General features: G+C 46.9%; 1 protein-coding gene and 1 pseudogene across 1 annotated transcript in view; both read right to left on the bottom strand.

The window, feature by feature from the left end:
* Positions 1-150: 150 nt before the first annotated feature.
* Positions 151-7,205, bottom strand: LOC117087140 (annotated as a pseudogene).
* Positions 7,206-9,436: 2,231 nt separating this feature from the next.
* LOC117087127 (E3 ubiquitin-protein ligase arih1-like) overlaps positions 9,437-18,551 on the bottom strand; it is a 33,924-nt gene continuing 24,809 nt past the window's right edge. Inside the window, exon 7 of the mRNA XM_033216977.1 lies at positions 9,437-9,493. Within this exon, the coding sequence (XP_033072868.1) occupies positions 9,445-9,493 (49 nt within the window). The 3' untranslated portion in view covers positions 9,437-9,444. The remainder of the gene's footprint in view (positions 9,494-18,551) is intronic.

Raw genomic sequence — 18,551 nt, 5'->3', positions numbered from 1 at the left:
CTCAGAGAGTGCACCTCTTGGTCACAGGTGAAATGGTGTCTGACCACTGTCTCCTGGAAGGGATAAGAAATCAGAAGGTGGGGAAACCAAGAGCATAAGGGAGTCTGGGAGGGACCACAGAGGAAGGTGGCAAAGGAGGTGCAGGGGGTATCAGTTCACCATGGCCTCCCGGCTCTCCAGGTCCTCCACGATGCTCGGCATGGGCTGAGGCACCTCCTCCTCCTCACCATCCAGATGTCCTCCTTCATCTCCTGTGGGGAGGTGGCCAGAGGGGTCCTCAGACAACCCAACTAGGGAGGTACTGCGGGCCCACCTCTCCCCACCCTCACTGTGTAACCCTGAGCCAGGCCCTCCCCAGAGGGGAATGAGCTGCTGTTCTTTATTTTTCCTTTTAAGAACCAAGATCTTGCTATATTGCCCAGGCACAGTCCTGCTACCAGTCAGTGTGGGAATTCTGAACTGCTCCCTTTCTGATCTGGGCCAGTTCACTCATCCTTAGGCAACCTGGTGGCCCCCTGATCCCAGGAGGTCACCATATTCATGCCGAGCTTAGTGCAGACACCCGGTCGGCATAATGACCAGCTGTTCTAAAGGTCTCTTCCAACCCCTCAATCCTATGCTGCTAACAGTCCCCCCTTCCTCCTGGGGCTGTCTCCTCTTCCTCTGAGTGGTCTCCTGTACCTTCTCCAGGGATAGCCATGAGGCTCAACTGGGCCTCTAGCTGCTATTTCTGCTGGCTGGCAGCTTCTAGGCGCTCCTAAGGGGATGGGAAACAGAGAAGGCACGGAAGATGCCAGGTCGTCCCTCTTGGGGCTCTGTCCTCAGCAACTCCCTCCCCTGGGTCTCCTGCAGTTTTGGCAGGCCATCTCAGCCACCGGTTTTCCCCAAGCTTCCTGCTGCTGCAGCGGGTCCACGAGCTGGGTCTGCAGTAACTGCTTGTGCAGCACCCCCTTCTCAGAGGTCAGCGGCTGATAGGTGGCCACGTACTGCTGCAGGTGACCCAGGTACTAGTCTCGCTGCTGCTCCACCACCAGGAAGACCCTGGGCATGAGGGCACGTGGTGACTGGCTTCCAGATTCTGGGCCCATTAATAGGGTAGCAAGAGCACTGTGGGGCTCTGTCACCTGCCCAGGTCCCTGGCCCCTTGCTCCAGGCCTTAGAGACTTCCTCCCTTGCCTAGAACCCCATGCCTCCTTCCCCAGCCTCAAATCTCACCTCCTTCTTCCTACCATTTAAACTGTAGGCCACAGACTGGTGGAAAACCAGAGGGAGCCAACCACCATCTGCTAAGTGTGCTACAAGCCTAATGCTTTCCATGTATTATCTCATTTAATCCTCAGCACCTCTGCAAGAAAAATGCTAACTTCCTTTTGAAGTTAGAGAAACAGAGACTTAGAGATGCAAAGTAGTTGAATAGTGACCAGTGGAACCCGGGCCGGAATCCACTTTGAATCTCAGGAGGCTTTTTTGTTTTGTTTTGTTTTGAGACAAGAGTGTCACTCTGTGGCCCAGGTTGGAGTGCAGTGGTGCAATCTCAGCTCACTGCAACCTCCACCTCCCAGGCTCAAGCGATTCTCATGCCTCAGCCTCCTGAGTAGCTGGGATTAACGGCATGTGCCACCATGCCTGGCTAAATTTTTTTTTTTTTTTTTTTGTAATTTTAGTAGAGATGAGATTTCACGATGTTGGCCAGGCTGTTCTCAAACTCCTGACCTCAAGTGATTCTCCTGCCTCAGCCTCCCAAAGTGCTGGGATTATAGGCATGAGCCACCAGCCCCGGTACAAGAGCCTCTTATACCACTGTCTCTTCCCCTCTGATTGGGAGGCTCCACGCCTCTAGCTGGGATTATAATGTCCAGACCTGGGAGGAACCCAGGGCTACCCACCTCTAAAAGTCAGAGGGCAGAAAGCAAGAAACAGTCACAGGACTGCCCTGAAGGGTGCTGGCATCGCCTGCCCCCAGGCTGGAGCTGCCTTTGGCCTCACACCTCCCTTCCCCAGAGGCTGGTGCCCGCCTCCCAGCCCTTCTTGGATGGGGCGGAGGTTACCATCTCCTTCACCTCGCTCAGCTTCTTCTCCTGCAGCTCCTTTACTTGCTGCTCCAACTGCAGTGCACTCTTGTTCTCACTGTTCTGGACAAAGAGAAGCAATCAGCAGCCACCCACTGCAGCTGGAGACCCCAGAACTTGATGTCTGCCTCCCATGTCACGGGGAAGGGTGGAGGCAGGTTAGAAACATCATCCCCTCTCTCTCACAGCCATCAGAGCAGGGCTCTGGCTCACAGGTTCCTTTAGAAGTACCAGTTCATGTGAGGGCTACATATGCCCATTTTACAGGTGGGGAAACAAAGGCATGGAGGGCCAGGGAGGAGGGCAGGCTCCCCTGGTGGGGCAACCCACCAGCTCCTGGAAGTCGTACTGTGCCTCGCCCAGCTGCTCGTCAAGCTCGTGGTTCTGGGAGAGTGTGTGGCTGATGGTGGTGCAGTCATTCTGCATGGTTTGCATGTGTGTCTCTGCCTGCTCGCCCCAGAGCTTGGCTTTCTGCTCCAGTTCCAGCAACCTATCCTCTCCTGCTCCCACAGCCTCTTTTCCTGTTCCCTCAGCCTCTCCTCCTGCTCCCACAGCCTCTTCTGCTCCCCCAGCCTCTCCTCCTGCTCCCACAGCCTCTTCTCCTGCTCCCTCAGCCTCTCCTCCTGCTCCCACAGCCTCTTCTCCTGCTCCCTCAGCCTCTCCTCCTGCTCCCTCAGCCTCTCCTCCTGTTCCCTCAGCTTCTTCTCCTGCTCCCACAGCCTCTTCTCCTGCTCCCACAGCCTCTCCTCCTGTTCCTCAGCCTCTCCTCCTGCTCCAGCAGCCTCTACTTCCTGCTTTCTCAGCCTCTCTCCCTGTTCCCGCAGCCCCTCCTGCTCCAGCAGTCTCTCCTCCTGCTCCCAAAGCCTCTCTTGCTCCAGCAGCCTCTCCTGCTCCCGCAGCCTCTCCTCCCACTCCCGCAGCCTCTCCTATTCCAGGACTGTGTGGAACAGTTCTTTTAAAAACCAGACCACGGGCTTGGAAATGACTTGATCTTTACTGACCGAGTTGTATATTGAGCCTACCCCTTGCCCTTTTAAGGGGCACTGTGTGGAATGGCCTGGGCTCCCCAGATCGAAACTTCTTATCTTCACCATCCAGTCCTCGAGCTGCTGTGTGGCCTCCGAGCTCTGCGTCCAGTGCTCTCTCCCCACAGTGCCCCCAACTCACCCACAGCAGCTGACTCAGCCCCAGGCTGCCTCTAACAACCATACACAAAAGCAGTGAGAAATGAGCATGCTGCCTTCTGGGCAGGACACTGCATCCTGCAGAAGGGACCTTTAGGCTCACTCCTGCATCTGGGAAGCCAGGCTGCCAGGGGACAGGGTAGCTCATTGGACTCACCCTGTCCTCTTCCTGCTGCTGCATGGAGACAGCAGAGGGAGCCTGCTCCAACTCTCCAATACGCTGCAAGGAATATTGCAGGTGGCTGGCCAGATCCTTGGATTCTCCTGTAATGAAAGAGGTTGAGATAGGGCCCAAAGGACTCCCCCTAAAGACCTGTCAAGTGCTAGGTTGAAGGATAACAGGGTGCCAGATTCCCACCCTCAAAGGAGTGGCGGCACGTTTAGTATGGTAAACTGTGGTCTTCAAGTCTGCCTTTTCCAACATGAGGATGTTGATTGTCTGGAATTGAACCTTTGGGAGAAAAGCCAAGCAAGCGCTGAAGGACAGAAAAGATAAGGAAAGAAACATTCTTGGGAGGACAGGAGAAAACTCCCCACCCTCCACTCACCTCTAACTGCTCCATTTGTTCTCTGTGTATTTCCATAGTTTGCTTTCTTTTCCTGTAGGAAGAGGAAGACAGAGCTCTTACCCGGGGGAGAAAGAGATGGCACAGCAAGAGACATGCCCCCAGCATGCCACCAATGCCCCAGGACAGGCCCACCCATGGGACCAGGTTACCAGGGGATAACCTGGAAGGATGGGGTAGAATCTGAGGGGTGAGCCTTCTTCCCCAGGCTGGGAGTGGGCGACATGAGACTGGCACCTCTACATTTGAGTGCCCCCCAAACGCAGCAGTCATGAGATTCCCCCCAAACCCAGCATTATATCGTGAGAAAAAGAAAAAAAACAAACAAACATGTTACTTCTTCCAGCTGATGTTCCACTTGTTTCTTCTGTTGTTTCTGTGGGGAGAGTCAAATTCAGGTGACTGAGGGGGGCCCCCTCAACTCTATTCCCCAGACCAGGAAGTTGTAGGCAGGGACCAGGAATGGATTTTAAAGGCAAAGTTCTCAGACCCAATGGCAACACGAACTGGTCAACTCTCCTCAAGCTCCCAAAGACAGAGGATTTGGGTCTTTGTTGGTTTTTGCCCACAGCCACAGAACTCAAAGTCTGAATCTGGATTCTCTCAAAAGGACAGTAACATAAACCTCTAGAGATGGAGTCTGAGAAAGGCCCACACTTCTGCCAGCTTGTGATTTAGAAAGATGTGTTCATTCAACAAACATTTACTGAACACATACAGGCCAGGTACGGGTCTTCACAGCAGAGATACAGGACAGAAAAGGACAGACGGGAGCCCTTGGCCCTGAGGTTTCCATTCTAGGGTCCCAAATCTCAGACTCTCAGAGCAAACAGAGACCTTTGACACTCTCTATCTCCTTTGGAAACATGAGCCCAAGGAGGAGAGGTGGCTTGACCAGACTCAAGGGCAAATTAGAGACTGAGTCAGGGCAGAAATACAGGGCCCCTGACAACCAGTCAGACTAGTGCTTCTCTAAGAGGTGACAACCCCAGGGTGTGTGTGGCAAGGACTGAAGCAGGGATGTCTGAAGAAGAGAGTCAGCAAAGAGGGGAGTGACAGAAGAGCCATGTTGCATGCTCCTTGCTCTGAGGTCCCTCCACGTGAGGCCTGGGTGCCCCAGCTCCCCATTTGCCCTTGGCACCAGGGTCCCTCAGCCCCTTTCTTCAGAGCCCCAAGGGGAAACTAAGGCCCAAGATTGGCAGCGTGGAATCAGGAGACTCCACTGGACTCTTACCAATGATTCTACATTTTCATTGAGTTGATTGATTGTTGTGGAGCTTGAGTCCAGGGCTACTTCCAGTTCTTGGTACCGGCTCTGAGGCGCACGCAGAGAGGAGGAGTTGGAGGAGGACTGCGGGGAAAGGTAGAGAGAACAATCATTAGGACTGGGGTGTGTGTGGACTGTTCAGCTGGCAGAGGGGTACCCAGCTCCTGCTGTGAGAGGAGGTTGGAGGGCTGGCCTGCAGGGTCACTGCACCCTGGCCCAGGGCCTCTTACCTCCAGATCCTTCTGGGTAGCAGATGATGCAGGGGTAATAAAAATGAGAAATTCAAAGAAACAAAAACTTACATGGGAAACATCTCTATATGGATATAGAGAAAGTATAAAAACAGCAAGAGACCATGCACGGTGGCTCACGCATGTAATCCCAGCACTTTGGGAGGCTGAGGTGGGTGGATCACTTGAGATCAGGAGTTCAAGACCAGTCTGTCCAACATGGTGAAACTGCGTCTCTACTAAAAATACAAAGATTAGTTGGGCGTGGTGGCAGGTGCCTGTAATCCCAGCTACTCAGGAGGCTAACACAAGAGAATCGCTTGAACCTGGGAGGCAGAGGTTGCATTGAGCCAGGATTGCACCACACCACTGCACTCCAGTCTGGGTGACAGAGTAAGACTCTGTCTCAAAAACAAAACAAAACAAAAGCCCCAAATCCCACATGCCTGTTCTGTACATTATTCCCAAATTACTTTTAAATTTTAAGGTATGTCTCACCATTTCCAAGATGATAAAAGATGCAGGGAAGGAAAAAACCCAATCAATCAAGCAGGTGAAGAAGCAGACATAAACAGGCTGAAGGATAATGCCAGCAAAATAAAAATAAGCCAGAGGCAAAGTATCCCCCAAACCAGAGAAGTCTCAGAAACATGCACAGCTGGAGACAGCAAGCCAGAGAGGGGTCCGGGCACTGCCTTGCCTTCCACTTGCCCAATGGGGGAGCACTACCCCCATTGGAATGGTGAAGGTTGGACACCAGCACCTTCAGAATGTCCTGAATCTACAGGAGGTGACAAGAGAAAAACCAGGACAGGGAGAGAAAGACAGAAGTGGCCTAGAGAGAAGCAAGAAAGTCAGGATAGGAGGAAGATGTGGGTTCAGGGAAACAAAATGCTGAAAAAGAGCAAAGGAGATTAAAACCATGGCCTGTGCCATTCTTCCAAATGGCCACCTGCTGCCTTGCCAGGGGCAGGAACAAATAGATATATCACAGAGTGGAGTCACCTGACCAATGCAGTCACAGAGTGGAGTCACCTGACCAATGCAGCTCTTAATACGCTCACTGGACCCCTTTCCTCAGACCCAGGACATGGGCGATGAATCTGGTAGAGTTCCAGACCTCCACCTCCATTAAAAAAAAAACAGACTTCTGAGTAAGGGTTCACTTGAACTAAGGGGACTCCAGCTGAAAAACAAGTTTGAAAGACACGGATCTTATCCAGTATCATGTTATAGAGGAGAAAACTGAGACCCAGAGGAAATAGTGATTTTTCTGTGGTTACCCAGCAAGCTGGTGGCAAGTAAGATCTTCTCTTACTCCTAGTGCCTGGGGCTCTCCTCACCACACGCTGGGGCCCTTTCAGTGACTCCTAAAGGTACAACTTGATGGCAAGTGGCTGTTCTCATTGGTCTGGCTTCCCTTTGAGACTGGGGATGAGGAAAATCAAACAGCAATGATCACTTCCTGGGTGTCCTGTGTGTTTGCAGCAGGCGATGTACTAGGATTCACATAAAAGAACAATAACAAATTTCATTTAAACTTCACAAATGGAAGTCAAACAATACCATCTTTATTATACAGCTATGAAAAGAGAGGCCCAAAGAGCTCAAGTAACTTGCACTAAATCATATCCCTAGCAGACGGAGCGGCAGGATTCAAACCCAGAATTCTTTACCAGTACCCAGCAATCTTAACAATTGCCCTCTACTGCCCCTTGGGGCCCCTGTCCCCAGGAACCTGGCCAGCCAAAACTCACATCCCCAGGTGAGTGGCAACCACCAGAAGTGGTTGTCTCAGTCCTTGGAGATGCAAGCCCAAAGAGCCCAGGGAGGTCAGGCTTGTGGGGGCAGGAGGTAAGGGCCGAGTCTCGAGCAGGGAGCCCCAGGGGTTACCTGCCCAAGGTTACCCTGGGGTGACTGTCAAGGATAGGGGCTGGGCTGCTGAGGGGAAAGGGCTGGCTAACAATATTTTGGTGGGGGGAGTGCAGAGGCACCAGGGGGGCCCAACCCAGTGTGCCTCAGGAGTGGCACGGACTCTGGCAGTAGTCCTGCTGTCAGAGGAGGTCTGCAGGTGGGTTGGGGGCTACGACCTGGTGGTTTTTACCTTTTTCTTGGCGCAGTCAATTTGCTCTGTCAAGTTTCTTCCTGCATGGTGGAGTGGGGAGGGAGGCGGGGTTGGGGCCACATCAGCGCAATCTAAATTGCTAAACACCTCCAGTCACCTACCAGGTAGCTGTGCAACTAAGCCAAAGGAGGAGTAACCAGGACCGCACTAGAACACAGAATAGGGGCATGGCCTCAATGCTCCCAAGCCCATTGGTTGATGAGAAAGATGAAAGGGAAAGGAGGTGTGGCCAGGCAGCAGCGTGTCCAGAGGACCTGTGGCATCACAAGGAAAGCTGCCCATGCAACCGCTGGCCCCTCCCCTCTCCCAGAGTGGGAGGGGCTGGCTTTCGCTGGGTGTCTGCTTAGCTTTCTGCGAGACTATTCACACTGGTGGTCAGAGTTCCTTTCCAAGAAGACCTAAGAGGCCACTTTTCTGTCTCCTGCCCTGGACCCTCCTGTGCCACTGAACCCTCTTTCCTGAGGGTCTCAGACCCCAGGGTTCAGGAGGTGGGTGAGGAATGGACTTCACAGTTTCTTTTCTGACTCCTCACAGCCCTGCCCCAGACTTCCCCTTCCCAGAAATCACCTCCAAGGACCCCTATACAGTGCTCCCCACAACCTCCCTCTCAGAACACCCCCTTCCTAGAGGGTCCCTACCCTGATCCTGGGGACATATCTGCCCCCTTTGCAGTTGGATCCAGTCCCAGGCACTCCTACTTCCCAGCTGCTCTTCCTCCTGCACCCACACAATACCCCTTCCTCTCAGAGTGGGCCATGGGTCTAATCAGCCTTTCCCCTCGGATTCCTCTCCTTGACTGAACCAGGACTTACACAAAGTTGCCACGGGGCCTTCTGATCTCCTGCGAGTATGTCTTTCCCGCCCCCATCCCTGCCCCCGCACCACCCAGTCCCCATCCCCGACCCTCCCTCCGTGTGAGTCATTGCCTCTCCTGGCCCTCCTCTCCATCCCAACAGCAGCTGATCCCCCCTCTTCCAGGTCTTCTCCCAGCTGACTGAGGACCTCCAGGTCATTTCTCAATCCCTCCCCTTCCTTTCCTCCTGCCCACCAGTCTTCAAATAAGTGCTATCCTGTCGTGTCCTAGGCCAACTCCTCTCCCTCCCCATCCTGTCTCCTGCCTCTACAGATGCCTTTCACTCCAGTCCAGCACTAGCCATCTCTCCTGCTCACTGGTTTCACCCCTTACTCAGCCCTACCTTTAAACAAACCCACAGCTCCCCAGTCAGGAAAATGCTTGGTGTTTACCCTGGCCACTCCTTTAGCTGCTAATAGTCTCTCCTCTTCTTTTGCAAGCCACCCCCAAAACTCAGCCTCCACCTTCTCTCATCCCCCAGATGGAGTTGCCACTACCACTACCTCCACTCTCAAGTTACATTGTGAAAGACTTGGTATTTGTTCATTAATTTAGCAACTGCTGGGATACAGGTTTGTGCCAGATGGCCCCTGCCCTCCAGGAGGCTCAGGCAAAAAGCCAGTTCCAGGACAAGTATGCACATGGTTCTGAGAGGGGGAGCCCAGGCTTGGGCTTGCAAAGAAGCCTCCCCAGAGATGGCAAGGTCAGAGGCAAGGCCAGAAGGGCAAGCCACAGTGAGCCCAGATGATGATGACAGGGAGGCAACCACAGTTTGCCAAAAGCATTGGGCTGATTTTGCTTCACTCTGAGAATGAGGTGGTATCTGCTAACTTTGACCATGGGTGACTGACTGCAGATCATGCCTTTCTCATTCATGCTAATTCATTCCTTCTCTTTTTTTCTTTTTTTTGAGACAAGGTCTCACTCTGCCACCCAGGCTGGAGTGCAATGGCATGAACTGGGTTCATGGCAACCTCTGCCTCACAGGCTCAAGCCATCCTCCCACTTCAGCCTCCCCAGTAGCTGGGACCACAGGTGTGCGCCACCACACCTGGCTAGTTTTTTTGTAAAATTACCCTTGTACAGATGGGGTTTCGCTGTGTTGCCCAGGCCGATCTCGAACTCGTGAGCTCAAAGCAATCTGCCTGCCTCAGCCTCCGAAACTGCTGGGATTACAAGCATGAGCCACTGTGCCTGGCCTGGAAAAAAAAAATCCACTTCTAATCTAGCAAATTTTGTATTCTTGTTTACTATTTTAGCATTAATAACACCAAGTGACTTACATTCTCCTCATGAGCTGTATGCTAGGAATAAAAGCTTGCCACAGTGGAATTATCTAAACTAGAAGACATCAATACCAGGGATCCAACAAAAATCACCAAACGGGGCCACATGTTCATTTTATTTGATATATTTCTGGAAAAAAATGTTTGCCATAGCAAAGTGGAGAGAGGGGAGCCAAGCAGCAAAATACATCTGTAGTGAGGTAGAGAAAACAGTATCCACTAGAAATCTTTTCAGGAAGGGTGCCATTTTGGGTTGGAGAAACTCCTTGAAAGTTAATTTGGGGGAGAAGGAGAGTCCTTGAGGGACCAGGGTAAGGTCAGAACGTTTCCTGGGAGAAAGGGGAACATTTCTCTGGCTCATAAGGGCACAGTGCTGGAAGGGTGAAGAAGAAAAAGTCAGTCAAGAGTGGTACATTTCAGAACATGAAAGGCCTCACACTGCATAAAATGGACTACACCTTAAGACTTCCAATTTTCAGTAAGACTCTTAGGCCCATATAAAATTCAGGAGACTGGATTTTTTGGTGTGGAAACCACTGAAGAGGCAGATTGTACGTCTAAACTTCAAGGGCGAGACTTCAGTATGAATTGGGAATTTAGAGTGTAGCAAAATAGTCAGACATTAGATAATAAATAAGCAAAGTTTATGAACAGTTCACCAAGAAATACAAATGGCTCTTTAACATATGAAAATATAACTGTGCAAGGAAAAAAAACATGCAAATTAGTTTCCAAGAGATACTTTCCATTTCTTGCATTGGCAAAGAACAAAAATTTCACTGACATAATTGTGAGGACAAATGCATTCACTAGTGGGAATTGGTAAAACTTTCATTGAGAGCAGTTTGGCAGTAACTATCAAAATTAAAAATGCACAAAATCTTTAACCTAATTATTTCAATTCTAGTAATTTATTCTATAGGCATAGACATGGGAAATGACTTTACATACAAAGGTATTCAATGCAGCATTATTTGTAATAACCAATGCCTAAAACCAACCTAGAGAGAGGTTAAAGTCCATACTATATGGCGCATGAAAAAGAAAGAGGCAACTATTTACATATTAATATAGAATAATGGCCAAGATACATTATTAACAGATAAAGTGCAGAAAACGCATATAGTATCTGTATTAATAAAAGGCAAAAATAAAGAGGAATATTATATACATAATTGCTTGTATACTTAGAAAATATTTCTGGAAGGATATTCAAAATGCTAAAAGTGGTTCTAAAGAGGAGAACTGGGTAGCAGGCAGACAGGGAAGAGAAGACTTTTTACTCTATACCTTTAATACACTCTGAATTTTGTACTATATGGATGTATTACCTACTCCAATAATAGAGACTGAGAAAATGAAAAGGACAACATATCAAGAATTGTGATAAATGCTAAGAAGGAGAAATATAGAACAGTTAGAACAAACAAAGGGGGACCAATCTAGACTTGTTTGGACAGGGAAATTTTTCCTGGGTAAGAGATGTTTAAAATGAGACCTAAAGGGTAAGGCATTAGCTTAGGGAAAGGTGAGAAGAGGTGTGCAGGCCAGGAAAGAATTCTAAGGCAAAGGAAGAACTTGTGCAAAAGGCCCTGAGGATGGAAGAAACTCAGCCAGTTTGCAGCACAGAATGAAGACCAGTGTGAAAAGAGAAAAAGGTAACAGGGTTGGTTGCAATAGGAGAAGAGGTAGAGTGCAGATCCACAAAGGCCATATGAGGAATTTTATTGTAAGGGCATTGGGAAGGCACTAGAGAATTTTGAGCAAGGAATGGCATGGTCAGAATGAACACTTAATAAACTCATGTTAGCTCATGAGTAGAGACTGAATTGGGAGGGGGACAAAAATTGATAATCTAATGTAAACTAAAGGATACTGCAAATGAGACGATGAAACGCTTCACTTGGACTAGTATGATGGCAAAGGAGATGAAGAAAAGGTAAATGGATTCTCAAGTTTAGAGGTGGGAAAACCTCCAATACACAGAATTGGATATGGGGGAATGAGGGAAAGGGAAATGGATGTTAAAGGAAGATTGCCAGGTTTCTAACTTTGAAAGCTGCTGGATGAGTGGTACAGCCAATTGCTGAAATGGGAAGACTTAAGGACAAAGATGTTTGTAGAAAGCTCATGAGGCTGTTTCCCAATATATAAAATCCCCCTGAAAGGGGTCCTGTGAGGAGCAAATGACATTCTTTATTCAATAACTAGAAGCCATTGCTATAATGTTTCAAAATCTCTCCTTTGACCCCAGATCTTGTGAGGAAGATAGAGCACATTCTGTACAAGGGCCTTTTTAATAAGAAAGGACATTGGTTTCTCAAATTGCAATCACTAAACTTAAGGTGCTTTAATTATATACATAATTAGAAAAATCTCTTTTCAAAAAACATAATAGGTTGGATACTGCGGTTCACACCTGTAATCCCAACACTTTGGGAGGCTGAGGCAGGAGGATTGCTTGAGCCCAGGAGTTCAATACCAGCCTCGGCAACATAGTGAGACTCGTCTCTACAAAAAATTTTAAAATGAGCCAGGCATGGTGGCATGCACCTGTAGTCCTAACTACTTGGGAGACTGAGGAGAGAGGATCTCCTGAGCCCAGGAGTTCAAGGTCACAGTGAGCTATGATTGCACTCCTGAACTCCAGCCTGTGTGACAGAGTGAGATCCACTGTAAAACAAACAAACAAACAAAAAGTATCTTCACAGGAAAATCCCAGAAATCACATAAAACATGTTTCTTGTGTCACAGATGGATCTTTATTTCCCTTAGCAAATCTCCTCAAATGTGACCCTGCTTATCAAGACTGTTCAAATCATATAGCTGTGCTGGGCATACAAAAAAAAAAGAGGCATTTATCTATTTTTATGGTGGGGGCTGAGGACACAGAAGAGGAATCAGACATCGGTAACCTTTCAGCATCCCCAATATATGCATAAATGAGCTACAGTTGAGATTTTACATTTTTAATGTTCTATCATTTGTACTAACAAGGTCCATAGCCAGCTTTGTTCTGATGCCACCTGCTGGGCAAGTCTGTAGCACCTTATGCCTCTTTGGAAGTGTCCAGTCCTCCCGGACCCTATACCACAAACTCTTGAGAGTCCAGCCAACACTTTGGGAAATATCACTTCAGAATAATATGAAGCTTCAGTGGACTTCATGAAGCATTTTCAGTATGCCCATTCTTGATACTACAGATATACTCAATAGCAATCAATGGTGAATGTGGGCAAAGGCATAATACTGCATTGTTTGTGAGAAAAAATACTGGAAACATGGACATGTCCATCACTGTTTAAATAAACTAAGATACATCTTACACTAAGACATACTATGCAGCCTCTAAAAGTCCTCAGGTTGTTAAAATAAGTTACATGAAAGGAGTGTAGAAAATATAGTATGCTTCCATTCAGGTTTTTAAAAATAATAAGGGGGAGGCCAGGTGTAGTAGCTCATGCCAGAACTGTGGGAAGCCAAGGTAGGAGGCCAGGAGTTTGAGACCAGTCTAGGCAACACAGTGAGACTCCCCGCCACCGTCTCTACAAAAAATAAAAAAAAAGGGAAAAGATATTGACACATTTTAGAAATACAATTTGGAAAAGAAAACACAACAAACTGCTAAGATATTTGTCTCTGTGGAGGGAGTAGAGGCACTAGGGGAGTTAAGATGGGAAGGTGTTGCTTTTATGATTCTACAAAATTTATAGGTACTTTTAATTTTAAAAACAGTTAATGAGGCCAGGCATGATGGCTCACACCTGTAATCCCAGCACTTTGGGAGGCTGAGGCGGCTGGATCAACTGAGGTCAGGAGTTTGAGACCAGCCTGGCCAACATGGTGAAACCCTGTCTCTACTAAAAATACAAAAATTAGCTGGGTGTGGTGGCGGGTGCCTGTAATCCCAGCTACTCGGGTGGCTGAGGCACAAGAATCACTTGAAGCCAAGAGGCAGAGGTTACAATGAGCCTAGATTGCGCCACTGCACTCCAGCCTGGGCAACAGGGCCAGACTCTGTCTCAAAAAAGGAAAAAAATACTAGCTAATGAAATATGCAAATAAAACCATTGTTTAAACTCCCATTCCTAACCGGGCGTGGTGGCTCATGCCTTTAATCCCAGCACTTTGGAAAACCAAGGCAGGAGGATCACAGGCAACATAGCGAGACCCCAGCCCTACCAAAAAAAAAAAATTAGCCAGGCATGGTGACACATGACTGTGGTCCCAGCTACTCAAGAGGCTGAGGCAGGAGGATCACTTGAGCCCAGAAGGTCAAGCCAGCAGTGAGTTATGATCATGTCATGGCATTCCAGCCAGGGTGGAGTGAGACCTGTTTCAAAAAAAAAATTTTTTTTTTTTTTTGAGAGGGAGTCTTGCTCTGTCACCCAGGTTGGAGTGCAGTGGCACAATCTTGGCTCACTGCAACCTCCGCCTCCCAGGTTCAAGCGATTCTCCTGACTCAGCCTCCCAAGTAGCTGGGATTACAGGCACCCACCACCACACCCAGCTAATTTTAGTATTTTTAGTAGAGTTGGGGTTTCACTATGTTGGCCAGGCTGATCTCAAACTCCTGATCTCAGGTGATCCACCTGCCTCGGCCTTCCAAAGTGCTGGGATTACAGGCGTGAGACACTGCGCCCGACCTAAAAAATTTTTTTGTTAAAAAAATTAACTATTTCTGAAATTCACTACTGATATGAAGAAAGTCACAAGGGAATATACCTCCCATTCTAGCAAACAACAACAAAAGGCCAGATTAGCTAGAAAATAAAAAATATGTTTAACTCATCAGAAAAGCTAAGGACACAAAGAAATCTGGGTTGGGTGCAGTGGTTTATGCCTGTAACCCCAGGACTTTGGGGCACCGAGGCAGGCAGATCGCTTGAGCTCAGAAGTTGGCCATCAGCCTGGGCAACATGGCAAAACCCTGTCTCGACAAAAAATACAAAAATTAGCCGAGTGTGGTGGTACACGCCTGTAATCCCAGCTGCTCAGGAGGCTGAGGTGGGAGGATCAGTTGAGCCAGGCAGGCAGAGATTGTAGTGAGCTGAGATCACTACAGGCTGTACTCCAAGCTGGGTAAGAGTGAGACCCTGTCTTAAAACAAAAATAAAAACCAAAGAAACCTAAATGATCCAAACTCCAGAAAGTGCCAACTCCTTCATAGGAGAGAAGAGACCCCCTCGCTGTTGTTATTCCTAGTTGAACTATGGTAGGAAGAGGAATACTACAGCGGGACAAAAGAGAAACCTGTTGAAATTTAACAAAATTTTCACAACCCCTTGGAGGCTGGTTTGACATTAGAACCTAGAGGACTCAAATCCACAGAGGAAGGCTTCCCACCAATCTTACCCCTTAGATGATAACCAGGTACAGGACGGTGTAGTACACTAAAGTTGTGGATAATAGAAGGAAAGCTGAGAGAGCTTGACTTCTCCCAAGGGCAAAATACCCTTTAAAGATGAAAGGGGAGGCAGGATTGTTGTGAAATCCAACAGAGGCACGCTTGGAGGCTAAGAGGGGTCAGAAATGCTAAGAAACCCATCCCCTAGGCATTGTGGACATTCCTCTACAAAAGGGCAGGGCACGCACGAGAGCTGAGAAAAATATCCTCCTGTCCCCAGCTCACTGATAAAAAAAATCCTGGCAGCAAGCTTGTAAAGCAGGGAAAGATCTCCCACGTTGATAAAAGCTGGTGGCTTAGCTATGAAGCAAAATAAGATCTCTGGAATCTTGCCAATGCCCAAAACTCAGACCCTGGTGATATGAGAGTTCTGATTCTACCTTCATTCAAAATATTTGAAGCTAGAGGTAAACTGAATCAAACTAAACTAAAACTGCAATGAAGCCCCAATCTAGAATTCATATACATCACATTGAGCCACCATTCAAGTGGCCTGAAAAAAAATACAAAGGACATGCCCTGTTTTGGAAGTAAATATTTGCTTCAATTTCTCTCTTTTTTTTTTCAACATAAAACGTCCATCATCCAATCAAATATACAAGTCATACAAAAGCAAGAAAATAAGATTCATGGTAAGGGAGGGGAAGGGCTCAACAGAAGCAGAACTAGATGTTGAATTATCAGTTTGGATCTTTAAAATAACTGATACAAGGAAAAAAAACAATAAAATAACTGATTAAGATACTAAAAAGTAGAGTGGAAAATGTGGAAAACATGAATGAAGAAATAGGAAATTTCAGCAGAAAATGGTAACTATACAAATATAATGAAATGCTAGAAATAAAAATATTAGAAAAAAATTAAAAATAATTCAGTGCAACTATGTATTCATAAATAACTAAAAACAAAAAAATTTTAAATGGAGAATTCAATAGACAAGTTTAACAGGTTAACATTGGAAAGCATCAAAAAACTTAAAGATGTTTAAATGGAAAGTATCCAAACTGAAAACAAAAAGAAAACAGGGCAGGGGAAAAATCACCTGAGATCTGTAGGTTTATATCAAATCATCTAATATACATGTAACTAGAATCTCCAAAGAGGAGAAGAAAGTATGAGACAAGAGAAAAATGTAAACAGATAATGGCCAAGAAAGAACCAATATTAATGAAAGACATCAACACAGATCCAAGAAGTTCAGTAAACTCTAGACAAAGAAAAACATCCCTAGACATATCCTAGTCAATCTGCTGAAAAGTAAATATAATGCACAGATGCAGCCATTGAGAACAACCACACATTATGGAAAGGGAAATAAAAATTAAAATGATGAATGACTTCTCACCAGAAACAAATGAGGCCTGAGTACAATAAAATAACTTCTTTAAAGTACTGAAAGAAGAAATAAAAGGTCAACATAGAATCCTATATCCAACTAAAATACCCCTTAAAAATAAAAGGAAGGACATTCTCTAATAGACAAAAGCTGAGAGAACTTATCTCTATTAAAGACTGCAATAGGGCCAGGCACAATGGCTCACACCTGTAATCCCAGCACTTTGGGAGGCCAAGGTGGGCAGATCACCTGAGGTCAGGAGTTCAAGACCAGCCTGGCCAATATGGTGAAACCCCGTTTCTACTAAATATATAAGTTAGCTGGGCTTGGTGACATGTGCCTATAATCCCACCTACTTGGGAGGCTGAGGCAAGAGAATCGCTTAAACCTGGGAGGCGGAGGTTGCAGATCGCACCACTGCACCCTAGCCTGGGCGACAGAGCAAGACTCAGTCTCAAAAAACAAAAACAAACACAAAAAAACAGAAAAAAAAAACAAAAACAAACACAAAAAAACAGAAAAAACAAAAAACGCTGCAATAGGCTGGGCACTGTGTCTCATGCCTGTAATGCCAACACTTTGGGAGGGCAAGGTAGGAGGATCACTTGAGCCTAGGAGTTCCAGATCAATCTGGGCAACATATCAAGACTCCATGTCTACAAAAAAGAAAAAGAAAAATTAGCCAGGTGTGGTGGCGCACACCTGTGGTCCCAGCTACTCAGGAGGCTGAGGCAGGATGATCACTGGAGCCAAGAAAGTTGAGGCTGCAGTGAGCCACATTCATGCCACCACACTCCAGCCTGGGTGACAGAGACCCTGTCTCAAAACAAAAACAAAAACAGTCCATGGGAGCCAAGTGTGGTGGCTCACACCTCTAATCTCAGCACTCTGAGAGGCCAAGGCAGGAGGAGTGCTTGAGGCCAGGAGTTTGAGGCCATCATGGGCAACAAGGCAAGACCTACAAAAAATTTCTTAAATTTGCCTGGTGTGGTGACATGCACCTGTAGTCCTAGTTACTCAGGAGGCTGAGGCAGGAGGATTGCTTGAGTCCAGGAGCTCAAGGCTGCAGTGAGCTATGATCGTGTCATTGCGCTCCAGCCTGGCAGCCTGAGCAACACAGTAAGACTGTCTCTAAAACAACAACAAAACTGTCCATGGGCTGGATCTGGCCCATGGGCCACTGTTTGCCAACCCCTACAGCATACCATCTTAACAAAATAAAAAAGAGAAATACATAATAATCTTATTAGAAGCTAAAAATGCATCTCACAAAATTTAGCAACCCTTCCTAATAAAAATTCTCAACAAATTAGAAAAAGAAAAGAACTTCTTTGGGCTGTTCTGTGAAAATCTTACAGTTAACATTATACTCAGTGATGAAATGTTAAAATCTTTATCCCTAAGATTGAGAGAACAAGGCAAGGTGTCTGCTCTCACCACACGTTAAACATTGCACTAGATATTGTAGCCAGTGCAGAAAGGCATTATTTGCAAACTACACTGTTGTGTATATATTTAATGTAAAACTGTATGGAATCTACAAGAACTATTTCTAGTATAAATGAATTTAGCAAGGTGGCACGATTCAAGATCAACCTACAAAAATCAGCCAGGTGCACTGGCACATGCCTAAAGTCCCAGCTACTTGGGTGACTGAGGCATGAGAATCCCTTGAGCTCAGGAGTTTGAGACCAACCTGGGCAACATAGTGAGACCCATCTCTAAACAAACAAACAAAAAATCAATTGTATTTCTAGATACTAGCAACAAACAACCTAAAAATGCAAATTAGCCAGGTGTGGTGGCCAACAAGAGCAAAACTCCATCTCAAAAAAGAAAAAAAAAATTAAAAATATTTTAAAAACCAAATGCTTAAGAAAACGTCTAATGTAAGATATGCAAGTCTTATGCAAGGGAAGCTACAAAACATTGCTGAGCAAAAAATTTAATACCTAAATAAATGACAAGACCTAATATGTTCATGGATTAGCTGACTCAATACTATTAAAATGTTCATTCTAAATTGACCTATAGACTCAACAAAACCCCATATCAAGATTCTAGCAGTTATTTATTTATTTATTTATTTATTTATTTTTTTGAGACGGAGTCTTGATCTGTTGCCCAGGCTGGAGTGCTGTGGCCGGATCTCAGCTCACTGCAAGCTCCGCCTCCCGAGTTCACGCCATTCTCCTGCCTCAGCCTCTTGAGTAGCTGGGACTACAGGC

This window comes from Trachypithecus francoisi, unplaced genomic scaffold (assembly GCF_009764315.1).
Source record: "Trachypithecus francoisi isolate TF-2019V2 unplaced genomic scaffold, Tfra_2.0 Contig00613, whole genome shotgun sequence".
NCBI lineage: Eukaryota > Metazoa > Chordata > Mammalia > Primates > Cercopithecidae > Trachypithecus > Trachypithecus francoisi.
Note: the sequence above shows the minus strand (reverse complement) of the source record. Positions and strands in the feature narration are given on the sequence as shown.